The sequence below is a fragment of the Lontra canadensis genome, unplaced genomic scaffold (assembly GCF_010015895.1).
Source record: "Lontra canadensis isolate GAN:19392208 unplaced genomic scaffold, GSC_riverotter_1.0 scaffold99, whole genome shotgun sequence".
Lineage (NCBI taxonomy): Eukaryota > Metazoa > Chordata > Mammalia > Carnivora > Mustelidae > Lontra > Lontra canadensis.
In genome coordinates, this window is record NW_022631093.1 from 5149491 (window position 1) to 5163137 (window position 13647).

General features: G+C 39.1%; 1 protein-coding gene across 6 annotated transcripts; it reads left to right on the top strand.

Annotated features, from left to right (window-relative positions):
* Positions 1 to 1433: 1433 nt before the first annotated feature.
* Positions 1434 to 13253, top strand: LOC116855170 (F-box/LRR-repeat protein 21). Of its 6 annotated transcripts, XM_032837642.1 has the most exons (6): positions 1434 to 1482; positions 1849 to 1904; positions 7110 to 7476; positions 7926 to 8048; positions 11342 to 11513; positions 12589 to 13253. In XM_032837642.1, the coding sequence occupies exons 3-6, from the start codon at positions 7111 to 7113 to the stop codon at positions 13230 to 13232; spliced, it is 1305 nt and encodes a 434-aa protein (XP_032693533.1). In that variant the 5' UTR covers positions 1434 to 1482; positions 1849 to 1904; position 7110; the 3' UTR covers positions 13233 to 13253. The 6 variants fall into 6 exon arrangements, with proteins under 6 accessions (XP_032693533.1, XP_032693532.1, XP_032693534.1 ...); XM_032837641.1 differs by lacking the exons at positions 1434 to 1482; positions 1849 to 1904 and adding an exon at positions 3237 to 3339; XM_032837643.1 differs by lacking the exons at positions 1434 to 1482; positions 1849 to 1904 and adding an exon at positions 3385 to 3888.
* The last annotated feature ends 394 nt before the right edge of the window (positions 13254 to 13647 follow it).

Sequence of the window (13647 nt, forward strand, 5' to 3'; positions counted from 1 at the left end):
AATAACTACATGAAAAAAAAAATGCTCAACATCATTATTCACTAGGGAAATGTAAATTAAAACTGCACTGTTATCTCCCAGATACTTATTGGATTAAAAAGTGTGGGTGAGAATGTGGAAGAAATGGATCTCCAGTAAACTTCTGGCAGCAATATAAAATAGCGTTGATGGAAACACATTGGCAGTCTTCTTTAGAAGTTAAGCCTATGCCTTATATGCAATGCAACTATTGCACTCCTGGGTATTTAACCAAGAGAAATGAAAGCATAATTGTACATAATGATGCATACAGTTATGCTCACAGCACCTTAATTTTGCAGTGGCCCCAAACTAGAAATAACCGTAGAGTCCGCCTTGAGGTGAATGGATACACACACTGTGGCATATCCATACGATGGAATACTGCTTGGCAATAAAAAGAAACAAAGTATAACAACCAGTAACCTGGATGAATCTGGACACAATTATGCTGAGTGCTCTCTGACTCAGTTCACATAAAATTTGAGAAAATGCCAACTAATTTATAGTAGTGTCAGAAAGCTGATGCGGGAGGAGTTGAAGGAGGGATTACAGAAGGATGTAAAGAAACTTTGGAAGATGTACATATATTCATTATCTTGATTGCAGTGACTGTCTCAACGGTGTCAAAATTTACCAAATTCTATGCTTTAAGTGTGCAGTTTGTTCATTATACCTTAATAAAGCCATCTAAAGAAGAAAAAAAGTCTGTGGGGCACCATCTGTGTTGATATGGAACTATGTCCATGCCAAGCAAAAACAGAAGTTCCAGAACATTACATATAGTTTGATTTCAGATTTTAAAAGAACTAATGTTTAAGAAAAAGTAATAAAATCCTTACCCTATGAAGGTACACTTTTTGTGTGTGTATATATTGATGGTCTGGTAGTTTACACAATGAACTATTGCGGTAGTTAGCCCCAGGGAAAGAGATGGGGCACAGGACAGAGAGGTAATATATACATATTTAACACTGACCTGTTACCACTTTTGATATTTTAAGTTTCATCTATTTGCATATTAATAAATCGTGACCTTTCCCCGGGGAGGCTCATTTCTAGGAACTGAAACTCTAAGTTCACTCTCCTTTGGCCCTCAGTTTGACAGCGCAGGGGGTCACAGAGGTGTAGCTGAAGACCAGCAGGCAGAAGCCCTCCCACTCACGCCCGGAGGAGGCGCCCCCGGGGCCACGGAGCAGGTGTGCGTCCGCGCACTTGGACCTCCCGAGGAAGGGGGAGCCGGGCGCATGCGAGGCGGGGCCGGGGCGGGGCCGAGGCAAGGCCGGCCCAAGGGATTACGGCCACTGCCCGGGGTCTCGGTCTGCGTCCCCGCGCCTCCAGCACCCTAACAGCCACTGGAGCCCCGGCGGGGTGGGCGGTCTCTCCCGAGTAGCCCGGCCCGTGGACGCACACAGGCGGACGCACACAGGTGCCCGCGGAACTCCCGCGGTTACAGGCTTGAAGGTAGCAGTTCCTTGTGGGGGTCGCAGTGGTCTTAGAGGGGTGCACCTCCGCAGACTTTGAGGGGGTCGGAGCCCGCGTCCTGCCTGGCTCAGGCTGGTGGCGATGTGGGGATGGGGAGGCGCCGTCGGTCCCCGCGCCCGCTCTGGGCACGAGGAGGCGTGACCTGGCCTCCTCGCGGGGCCGCTGCGGACCCGGGCGCGGCCCTAGGATGGGGGTGGTGGGAGCCCGGTGGCGCGGCCCCACTCCAGACCGCGGGCCGGGCAGCCTGGCAAAGCCGGCATTTGATTTGCCCGGGGCGGGGGTGTCATCTAGCCGGTTTTATGGCTGCGCGTGGTTCGCTTCTCACCGTGTGCGTTTTTCCAACAGGGGCCTGCGCGGGACCCACCTTCCTGAATTCGGTCATTTTTTTCCGTCTTTGGAGGGTAAGCTTTGAGGGGATTGTCTGCATCGTAACGCGGCCCTCGAACGCTCCCTCGCGGATATTTTGAATAAGGGTAGTTGGGGATAGTGAGCGGTGGTCACTGATAGACGGGGTCGCTTTTGCAGAACATCTGGAAGGGTTTTAGGTAACAGGAGGGTAGCGGGGCGTTTATGTCTGCCACAAAGAAATAGCCAGAGAGAGGCAGACACCAGCCTTTCCCGTGGCTTGGGAGAGTCTGCACTCAAAGGTGGACTAGTTTTGCCTTGGCACCTGCTCAGACATTCTTCCAAAAATGTGAAGTTGAATGAATTGATTATATTCTCAGAAAAATGTTGCAGAATGCTTTCTTGAATCCCTTGTATTAATGTTAGATCCCTTAATGTGACCAACCCTAGGATTGGGACCCTCCTCCCCAGTTCCGAAGGTTTCCCTGTAGAGGGCCTGGCTTGGTGTCCTCACTGCCTTTTCTTTTTCAGAGTCTGGCCTGTGAGGTTGGGAGTGGGAGAGGGTGGGGAGCGGGAATGGAGAGTGAAAAGCAGCCTAACAGCCTCCCCTCCCCAGTTCAGGGATTCTCACAGATTGCCTGGTTCAGATTCTCTGTAATAGAGGATTACAGGTGCTTTAAGTCTACGTATATTTTGAAAACTTCAGTTTTCCTATGAGTCACTAAAAGGAAAGACGCCTATTTTAAAATTTAAATTTTTCATTTTACTTTTTTAAATGAGTATACTTAATACCACAGAGAGACTTTGGAGACAGTATAGAAAATTGCTAAATCAGTGGTGAAATATGAGAACGCCAAAATTCTGGAAATCAGTGCTTTAGAAAAGATTTACTTGATATAACACTTATTCTGTTTGTCTTGTTGAATCCTTGATGATATTGTAATTTGACTTTTGTATTCTTAAAAAAATGCAGTTTTAGATTTAGATTGGCAACTAAGGTGACGTCGGCTGCAAAGAATGTAAATGTTTATTTTACAGTATCTCTAAAAAAAATGTTTTTCTCTGTCCTTGAGTGATATTTATTGGGAGAAAGTGTTGGCCTTTAACATGATTGGCTCTATTATTAGAAAGTTGTGTGTTTGAAAGCTGTATTTTGAAGCAGATCTTCAGTTCTCCTGCCCAGGCCACACTTTCTGATTTTGGTAGCCGCACTAAGATTTTTAGCGTGCTGGTTTAGAAAGCAACTTAAATAAAGGACATTTGGTAATTATTTCTGTTCATTTTCATCTTGGTGCTTCCAACAAATTTGTCTAGCCTTTTAGGTAGCTTTGAATCTTTATTCTCTTATCTGTAATATTTGCACAACATTTCTAGCGTTGTGACGATTGAATACTTGAAACTTTTCAAAAGTACTTCCTTTGTCTTCATTTAACCAATCTGGAAGAATCTGGCGATGCTGCAGAAGGTGGTTGTTTCCACCACAGGCACCAGGTGGGCTTTGGGTGTTCCATCTTTCATTTCCTCTTTGAAAATGTTATTCTAAAGAAAACTTTTGGAGGTTTCTTAGATACTCAGAAGATCCAATTCACATGATCACCTGTTCCACCAACTTAGTAAACATAATAAAAAGGAAAATCGGGTTAGGATGGTTAGCGAAGTCACTGAGTGGACTTTGAGTCATTGTTACATTCTCTCCCAAATGCTAATAAACCTTTTTCAGGCTCTAAAATATTGCAGTTCTAAGTTTGTCTCCTCACTTGATGAGGTCTCATATTCTGGTTTTAAGTTCTCCTGTTGCTCAGAATTCTGATAGTGACTCAGAAACAGCAATCAAGTTTCTTCAGTACCCAGGGAAGTAGTTCATCTGGTCCTGAAAACTCCAGTGAATTGATCTGAGATAGGTGCTTGCTCGCCATCTTCTTAGGCTTCTAGTGATTTACTGTTTATGTACCATTAGTACATTACTGCTGTATTCTCCAGCATACAGGAGGGCCTGCAAACACAGAGCTGTCTCGATTACCCAGTAGAAAAGTTTCTGCAGTAAGTAAACTTGTGTGTGACATCTGATGAAGGAAACACGAGTCATGTGACTTGTTCCTTCCCTTATTTGTGATGTTCTTTTGAAAATGGCGCCAGTAGCTCCTTTTCTGCCTACTTCTGGAGTGGAATATAAAACGGGAGAACCAACCTTGACATTACCTTGTAAATACAGGTAGTGGAAGAAATTAAACTGTGGATGTTGGAGCTCAAATTCTTTCTCCCTATTTGTTTACCAGAGCTCTGTTAGGAGTAAGATTCAGAGAGAAATTGAGACCTGGCAGGTAGCACACAGCAGTCAAGATTTTAGTGCGTTGATGGGTTGTTTCCTCCACCTCCCCTGTACCGTTGAATTTGGCTTATGAAGGTAGTAGAGTGCATTTATTTATCTATGACTTTACAACATTTATTCATGATGCCAAGGCAGTGAGTATTATCCTGGTGTAGACCCATCACTATTTTCTTCCATGTCCATAGACTGCTCACAACTCTCGCAAGTTAACTGACCTGAAATTGGTCAGACCTCAAAGACAGTATGAATGAATGGATTGAGTATGAATGAATCAATTACATCTGTCAACATAAGTGAAAAACTTTTAAGAAATCTATAGTTATTAGATGAGTCAAACAATATTCAATTAAATTTTTATGTCTTCTTATTTAATTATTGTACCTGTAGTGGCATTATGTGCTCTTAAAATCTGGAACTGAAAGATTTACACAGCCTACAAATAAATGTAAGCTTGAACTACTTAGACGCTTTGTAAAATCTCTCCATACATGTTCATTAAAATAGAAATATTCAGAGCCCTTTGATCCATGGCTTTCTTAGTAGATCTTCTAGCCTGATTCCTGACAAAGGTTACCATATTGCCACTCACCTAGCCAGTTGTTTGGATGGACCAGTTTCCTCCCGAGTAGAAAACAGTTGTTTGGGAATCAACAATTTCGTAACAAAATCCTTCAACATAAGGCGATGATAGGTAAATGTCCTAAGCATAAAAGTCACTGGATTTTTACTTATACATTCTGATGAATGTCTTTTTGTGGTATTTTGCCAAGCAAGGAAGTGAGATCAAATGGATGTTGGTGAGTACCCCATGGCAGCATTTTGTTTGCTCAGAGTGAACTATAACTTGGAAGCCTTCTTTAGGTAAGAAAGTTGGCAGTTTGAAAAAGCAACCGTCCGTTTTTTTTAAACGATCTTGTATGTTTAGGTTGGAGTTTTTTATATAAAGGTTTTCAAGCTAATAAAGATGAATTTGCCTTTCATTCTAAGATATATTTAACTGATGTTCGTCGATACTGACTTAAATATAAAACATTTGACTTTTAGACGAGCCTTAGACTCTGAAGATGAATGTTCACAAAGAAAAAGAAAATTAAAATGTTATTTTAATAGGATGACTGGTATTCATTGAATGTCTGTCGTTTATGGTGATTCTGTCAGTGAACTGGCAATTTAATATTTTGCTGAATAAAGGAAACAATCTGTCCAGGTTACATGGAGTCACTTGAATGTACAGCACAGTCCTTTTGTTTACAACTGCAAGGCAGTTTGCTAACCTGACCTTTCATTGAAATCTTATTTTCCTTTTGGCTGTGATGCTTTTCCAGTAAGGGATTATATTAGGGATAACTCTTTTTGTGATCACTTAGTGAAATTTTAACAATCCATTCTGTAAGTGTACCAAATGAAACACATACAAGCAAAATGCCCATTAATGTGCTTCATATCAGAATTTAGGATCCATTGTTCATTCTTTTACCTTACCTGGGCCAATGTATTTCATTTTAGCGAATTAAAATTAAAGAGTAGGGCAGCCCTTTCAAAATAAGCATATTTTGCCAAAATAAGCATGTTTTAAATATGCTTTGAATTACTGGTTTCAGCAGTTTGATATATTCTATATTATTGGGCCACTTCTCAGTTGTGTGTATAACTAGTTGAGTCATATTTAATGTGTGTGGTAGCTCTTTGCCTCATGCTTGAGATACAACTACATTGTATTACTTTGCACCTATTTTAGTTTTCTAAACCCTAAAGATGTCCTTTCATTTTGTTTAGCAACTATAATTATAGGTCAGCCCTGCTTTGGGATCCAGCTCTCTATTATGGCTAAGAAGTATTTCACGTCAGGCAGATATATATATATTTCTAACATTCAAGGATGAAAAGAGAGTTAAGTAGTCAAGCAAAGTTAAATAAAGTTGAGAGCCATTCCTACCATTATTCTGCCTCTCAAATAATTGTATATATAAAGCACTTTGCATTCTTATGTAGACTATATGTACATAGTAACCCTACATACTTGGACTTGAAATTTGTTGTAACTTAGGTGTGTCTCAAGCTGGCTCCTCCCTGGACAGTCATCCTGCCTTTTTGTTGGGGAAGAATGCTCATCCCTTTGCTGTTTTACATTTGCTACTGAGGGTCAGGTGTGTTGCTACGCCCAGTTTCTCTAGAGCTGCTGTGTCCTGGGTGTCACCTGGAAATTGTGCTTCAAATTAATTAACGAAATTAGTTTAGAAAAATTCACTGGACAATTTAGTACAACAAGAATGACTGTAACATTTCTTAAGCCTTTACTGTGTTCTGATACTTATAGACTTTAATCCTCCCAACTGCCTTGTGAAATTAGGTACTGCTGTTTTCCATGCTTTTCAGATGAGGAACCTGAGGCTTAAATTTATGCAGACAAGATCACATGGTTAGTAAATGGCTGAGCTGGGGCTTTTCCAGGCCTCTGCTTTTGATAATGTTTTACTGTCTTTCAGGACCTCAGGAGTTGTTAGCAGAATTGCATGGAGATGCTTTCTTCTCTGTAGGAGATAGTAAGAATACAGTAATTGACCAGGAATAAACCTGCGAGACACACTGCTTCGGTGGACATTCCCTCGTGGAAGCCTCCCCAACCACTCCCTCCCATACACAAACTCAGTCACATGTCATTGCTTTATTCTTCCAGTGCGACTTGTCCCAATGTCAGGGCAGGCATTTATCATGGTCTTCCATCATTTGACCATAGCTCTTGGAGAGCAGGCTCCCTCTTACCTCTGTATCCATAGCCTGTGGGAGTACCTATCAGTGCATGATAGTGGAAGATTACTATTAAAATCTGCTTAACTGGTTTTCATTTTCTAATGTTACTCTGTGCGGTTGGAGTACAGGTGTCTGATGGAAATGTGGAAAATATGATCACAAAATCTTTTAATGTTTACAGAATGAAGAGGAACAATTTATCTCTTGTGAATAAAATCATCCAGTCTTCACCAGCAGTGAAACAACCAAAAGTTGGCTTCTTCTCTTCTCTCAATTACACCCACAGGCACACTGTCCTTCTAGACTGGGGGAGTTTGCCTCACTATGTAGTATTACGCATTTTTCAGTATCTTCCTTTAATAGATCGGGCCCGGGCGTCTTCAGTATGTAGGAAATGGAATGAAGTTTTTCATATTCCTGACCTTTGGAGAAAGTTTGAATTTGAACTGAACCAGTCAGCGACTTCCTATTTTAAGTCCACACATCCTGATCTCATTCAGCAGATCATTAAAAAGCATGCTACCCATCTCCAGTATGTCAGCTTTAAGGTAAGAAAAATAAACATTAAATAGAAACAACTTAGGTTTTGTTAGTGTCATTTTCATGTATCTAGATCCTTATGCTGAGGCAGTCAGTAAATTTTGCAGAATTTTTACTCCAACCTATGTCCTGTTTTTCTGTAATCGTTTGCACAGATTGAAGTGAGGAACTTGAGCTGTGACTTAAACGTCAGTTTCCTTCATCTGGATGGTACTACTAAAATTCAGGTCATTGTAAGGGATTGGGAAGTATGGAGCACTTAGGAAGTTATGCTATCATCAGCTCTATTCCTCACTTTTTGTCTGAGACCTTTTGTGGAAAGAAGAAATACTAATTTGTTGTATAGTTTGATGGAATAAATACAGTTTTGCATTGGGATTCTTTTACATAGTTAAATTGCCAGTAAGTTTCTGATAATTCACCTTTGGGAAATGAAGATTTAAAATTGTTTTTATAGGTGGATAGTAGTACTGAATCAGCGGAAGCTGCCTGCGATATACTTTCTCAGCTGGTAAATTGTTCTATCCAGACCTTGGGCTTGATTTCAACGGCCAAGCCAAGTTTTATGAATGTGTCAAAGGTAAAGATGCCAGGCTTTTTTGTGAGAGACACAAAAATTCTCAAATATTTCAATCTAGGCAAAAAGAATTATTTTCCATAAAACAGGCCACATCCTCCTTATCTTCAAACAATTACTTAAAGCAGTTTCCTATTGATTAGCACTTACTTTTACTGAAATAGCTTATATATGGCTTCATCCTTTCGACATATTTTGTAATTCTAATTATTGTTTCTACAGTAGCTATCATTAATATAAAATTTAGATGTTATACTTGGAATTTTCAAGTGCCAGTTAGTTTCTTTGAATATAGAGCATGTATGACCAGTAGTGGATTTTTTCTTGTAATTCTGTAGCCTCTCCATTGGAGCTTAGAACAACATAATACTAAATGAACTATACCAGTTAGGATGACGTCAGATTCTGTGTAATAGAAACTCCAAAACAATAGTAGCTTCAATGACATGGCTGGAGTTTCTTTCTTTTACATTAAAGAAATCCATGCATGAGCAGAGCCTGTATGAAGTTGTTAGGACTCCAAGTTCTTTTGAGGCATCTCATGTTCTTGTAGGTGTTTCAGGTGGCTTTCTGAGCTCCAGCCATCACAGCAAGAAGCTGGAGGAAAGGGGGAAAGAAGGGTATGCCCACTGTTTTTCAAGAACCCTAGCCATGAGTACTGTGTAATGCTTTTGTTGATATCTCACTGACGAGCACTTAACTGTGTGGCCACACTAGGTTTCTGGGTGACAAGGAACCATTTTTTAGCTGACTGGTAACATGCTCAGCTCAAAATTGTGACCTGATTAGCAAAGAAAGAAAGGATGAATGGGTGTTAGGAAGTCACCAGCTGTTTCTGACACTCAGAGAGATGCACGACTTTGCCAGAAGCATAAACTAATAACTGTCTTCATTCAGGCTTCAGCTTGGGTCCTATCTCCTCAGGCAGGCCTTCCTTGACCGCTTTGCTAAAGCAGTACCCCTTCTTCCAATTACACTCTGATGTGTTACAGTATTTTCTTTATGTCATTCTTTAACACGTTTATTCTCATCCCCTACAACAAAGTATACGCTCTTTGAAGGCAGAGACTCTGTTTGTTTATTTACCGTTACAAGCCAAGAGTTAGAGTAGTGCCTGATACATAATAAACATTAATTCTGGTTGTCAGTAAAACTGTCTGATGGAAACCTTCCTGTAGTAAGGTTATCCTCTTCCTGTGGAAGACGATAGGGGAATAGTAGCATCTTCTCGCTCATAAACTGGGTCATGGCTCTCAAGCATTTCCACCAGCCTGTTTATCTTTTTGAGAGATAGGGAAAATGGGTCATTTGGGGATTAGTGTAATATAAGCAATCAGATGGAAACTTACTACTTCTCAATAGTTATTTCCTTGTGTATGAGTGATGGAGTCAGCTTAGCCTGAAATTCTTAGATTCTCAGCTATCTCAGATGTCACACATCAGCTTTGGTTCTGGGGAGCCGGTGCAGTCGCCAGGGTTAGGCAGCCATGATGAGCACATGTCCTTGCAGGCTCTGCCTCGACAGTCAAATGACTGAGTAGCTTATGGCAAAGTCGAGCATCTCTCTGAATTTCAGTTTTTTCACCTGTGAACTGAGGAAAGGATAGGGTAAAAATAGAGTATTTTGCTAGGCGTAAGGAGTGCTAAAGGAATTATGTGGACACCATGATGTTGTAGGTCCTGTAATGCTGAAATACATCCTGCAGGGCTAAGAGTCCAGTGAGAATTGATTAAAGGGAAAATAAGCCTTGTATTTCTTAAGGAAAAAATAATGTATTTCTCTCATGATTTTTGGCACAATAAAATTTAGCAAAGAGATCTAGCCATCCACCATTTAAAAATTTATATTAATATATAATTAGTATAAATCAGTATGGTTTCTAATAAATGAATGAGAGTTATAACCAATTGGTCATTGTCATAGGAGCATTAGTATCTTTGGCAGAATCCACATTGACTTTGAAAAGAGAAAAATGATCATGCCTGTATTTGGTTTTCAGATTTTCTATCTGTGTCAAAAAATACTAGATCTGAACCTTGTGAAATTTTTTTCCATTTTGGAGTCAAAATATAAATAGGCTTTTGTTTGTCAATTTTTATAATTTTTTAAAAGATTTTACTTATTCATTTGACAGACAGAGATCCCAAGTAGGCAGAGAGGCAGCCAGAGAGAGAGGAAGGAAAGCAGGCTCCCTGCTGAGCAGAGAGCCCAACACGGGGTTTGATCCCAGGACCCTGAGATCATGACCTGAGCTGAAGGCAGAGGCTTTAACCCACTGAGCCGCCCAGGCACCCGTTTGTCAATTTTTAAAACATAGTTTTAAAAATGTATCTTTATTGGGATGCCTGGGTGGCTCAGTGGGTTAAACATCTGCCTTCAGCTCGGGTCATGATCTCAGAGTCCTGGAATTGAGCCCCTCATTGGGCTCTCTGCGCAGTGGAGAGTCTGCTTCTCCTTCTCCCCTGCTCCTTCCTTCCTCTTGTTCATGCTCTCCCTCCTCTCTCTCGAATAAATTAAAAGTCTTAAAAAAGTTAAAAATTAAAAATTTAAAAATCTTTTTTAAAATCTTAAAACATTTATTTAGATGACTTTCTAGCAAAATGCTTATCACTGAAGAATAAGATCATTTGTTTATTCATTGAGAAATATTTACTGATCTCTTGCAGTGTGCCAGATATTATTTTAGGTGCTGGAAATATAGGAGAGAATAAAACATGAAAGTTCTCTTTATTCTATGGCAGGGGTGGAAAAGGTTCAGACAGTAAGTATTATGGGCTTCACAGGCTGTGATTCTGGAGCTCCTCCCCTCCAGCATCGTAGTGTGAAAGCAGACATAGTATGTAGATGGAGGAGCGAGGTTGTGTTCCAGTCAAACATTAATTGTGGACACTGGACGTTTCTTGTAATTTTCACATGTTATAAAATATTCTGGACAAAATTTCTTTCAACTGTTTATAAATATAATAGCTATTCTGAACTCAAGAGCAATATGGTAACAGACTAGGCTGGATTTGGCTGGCAGGTCACAATTTGTCAACCCCTGTTCTAGGAAATAAATGCAATTATATCCTTTTAATACTGAAAATCAAATCCTTAGGATTGAAGTAATTGGAAGGTATGTATATGAAATCTTTGAGGTGGATTTTTGACTAATGGTGTCATTAAAATGCTAATATGTTGATTGTTTTTACTATGTTATTGTTAGTATCTGTTGATATAGTTTCAATGAACTATTTGATTGAATCTGTAGATTTTAAATAACGTTTTCCTAATTCTTTTTTTATTGCTGTGCAAGTCTCATTTTGTGTCAGCACTTACAGTTGTCTTTGTCAACTCAAAATCATTATCATCGATCAAAATTGAAGACACACCAGTGGATGATCCTTCATTGAAAATTCTTGTGGCCAATAATAGTGATACCCTAAGACTCCTAAAAATGAGTAGCTATCCGCATGTTTCCTCTGATGGTAAGTTATATCTTTTTTAAGCAAGCATGATGTTTTTGTTCTACTATTAGCATAATATATATCATATGTAATCCATATAATATATACTTTTGTATTCTTATATGCTATATAATATATAGTAGAATAGTATATATAATATATACTATATGTATGTATAATATACTATATGTATTATACGTATATACTATATGTATGTATATTCTGCTGTATTCTTTATGTTATATTATGTGTAACAATGCAATTTCACATAGAATACTACAAGCTTATGAAACATAATTGAAAAAAGTAATCTTTTTTCTAAAGAAATCTTAATCTGTAAGGTAGACATAGTTTAAATTGCTTTTTTTAATATTTTTAAGGATTTTATTTATTTTTTTATTTATTATTTGTCAGAGGGAGGTGGGGAGAGAGGGCACAAGCAGGGGGAGCGGCAGGCGGAGGGTGAAATAGGCTCCCCACCAAGCAAGGAGCCCAATGTGGGACTCAATCTTAGGACTCTGGGATCATGACCTGAGCCAAAGGCAGACGCTTAACTGACTGAGCCACACAGGTTTCCCAGTTTAAATTGCTTCTAAAGATATTTTAGTCATATGTATATTTTATTATACATATGTTTTTTACTTTTATATGTAATTATATACATATCTTGACATCCATCTCCTCAGAAGTCATTTGATGTCTATTTTATTATATTTTATTTTGAATTATCTTTTTTTAAAAAGATTTATTTATTTATTTCAGAGAGAGAGAGAGAGAGAGAGAGCCAGAGGGAGAAAGCTAGTGAGTGTGGGGTGGGGACGGGGAGAAAGAGAGGAAGAGAGAATCCTCAAACAGACTCCCTGCTGAGTGCAGAGCCCAACATGGGACTCAATCCCAGGACCCTGAGATCATGACATGAGCTGAAATCTATGAAATCTAGAGTGGGTCACTTGACTGACCAAGCCACCCAGGCAGCCTGTTTGATATCTATTTTAGTAAATAATGAATAACTGATGTCAAATTTAAGTTTATAAGCTATCATATTGGTAATCAGTGTGATTCTTTGTTCTTAAGAATTTTTCACCATTTCCCACAGGAATCCTTTGTGTAGCTGATCGCTGTCAAGGCCTTAGAGAACTGGCATTGAATTATTACATTCTAAGTGATGAACTTCTCCTAGCACTTTCAAGTGAAACTCATGTTAACCTAGAGCATCTTCGAATTGATGTTGTGAGTGAAAATCCTGGGCAAATTGAATTTCATTCTATTAAAAAACAAAGTTGGGATGCACTTATCAAACACTCCCCTGGAGTGAATGTTGTTATGTATTTCTTTTTATATGAAGAAGAATTTGAGGCATTCTTCAAAGAAGAAACCCCTGTTACTCACCTTTATTTTGGTCGCTCAGTAAGTAAAGCGATTCTAGGACGGATAGGTCTTAACTGTCCACGACTAATTGAGTTAGTGGTATGTACTAATGGTCTTCAGACTCTTGATACTGAACTTATTTGTATTGCTGAACACTGTAAAAACTTAACAGCCTTGGGCCTCAGTGAATGTGAAGTTAGCTGCAGTGCGTTCATTGAATTTGTAAGACTGTGTGGGAAAAGACTAACCCAGCTCTCTGTAATGGAAGACGTTTTGATCCCTGATGATGAGTATAGCCTAGATAAAGTTCACACTGAGGTCTCCAAACATTTGGGAAGAATGTGGTTCCCTGATGTCCTGCCTGTCTGGTGATTGGCTTCCAAGGATTCTTAATTTTTTTTAAATTGTTAAAATTAGCTTCTTTCTTTCTATGCAAATATAAATTTTAAGATATATTGCTGAACTATTTTAGGTAAACTATCTTATCATTTGCAAACTGTCTTAATGTCTTGGAATAGAAACATTTGAAAAAAATATGAGAAATGGAAAAAGCCAGAAATCTCCATAAATAAGACATAGATCCTGTGTTGTGCGTTAGGTAGTTGATAGGCTAAAAACTACATATTGTTTGTACTTGAGTTCCTTAGCCTTTGCTGAAGGTACATTTTAGCTTGCTCAATAAATTTATAATATTGAGCTTTGGATCCCTAAATTATGACGTTGGTAACTTTATACTGCTTTAATTGCTTCTCTTTCATCTTGGTATGAGTATGTTTTACAAGATATA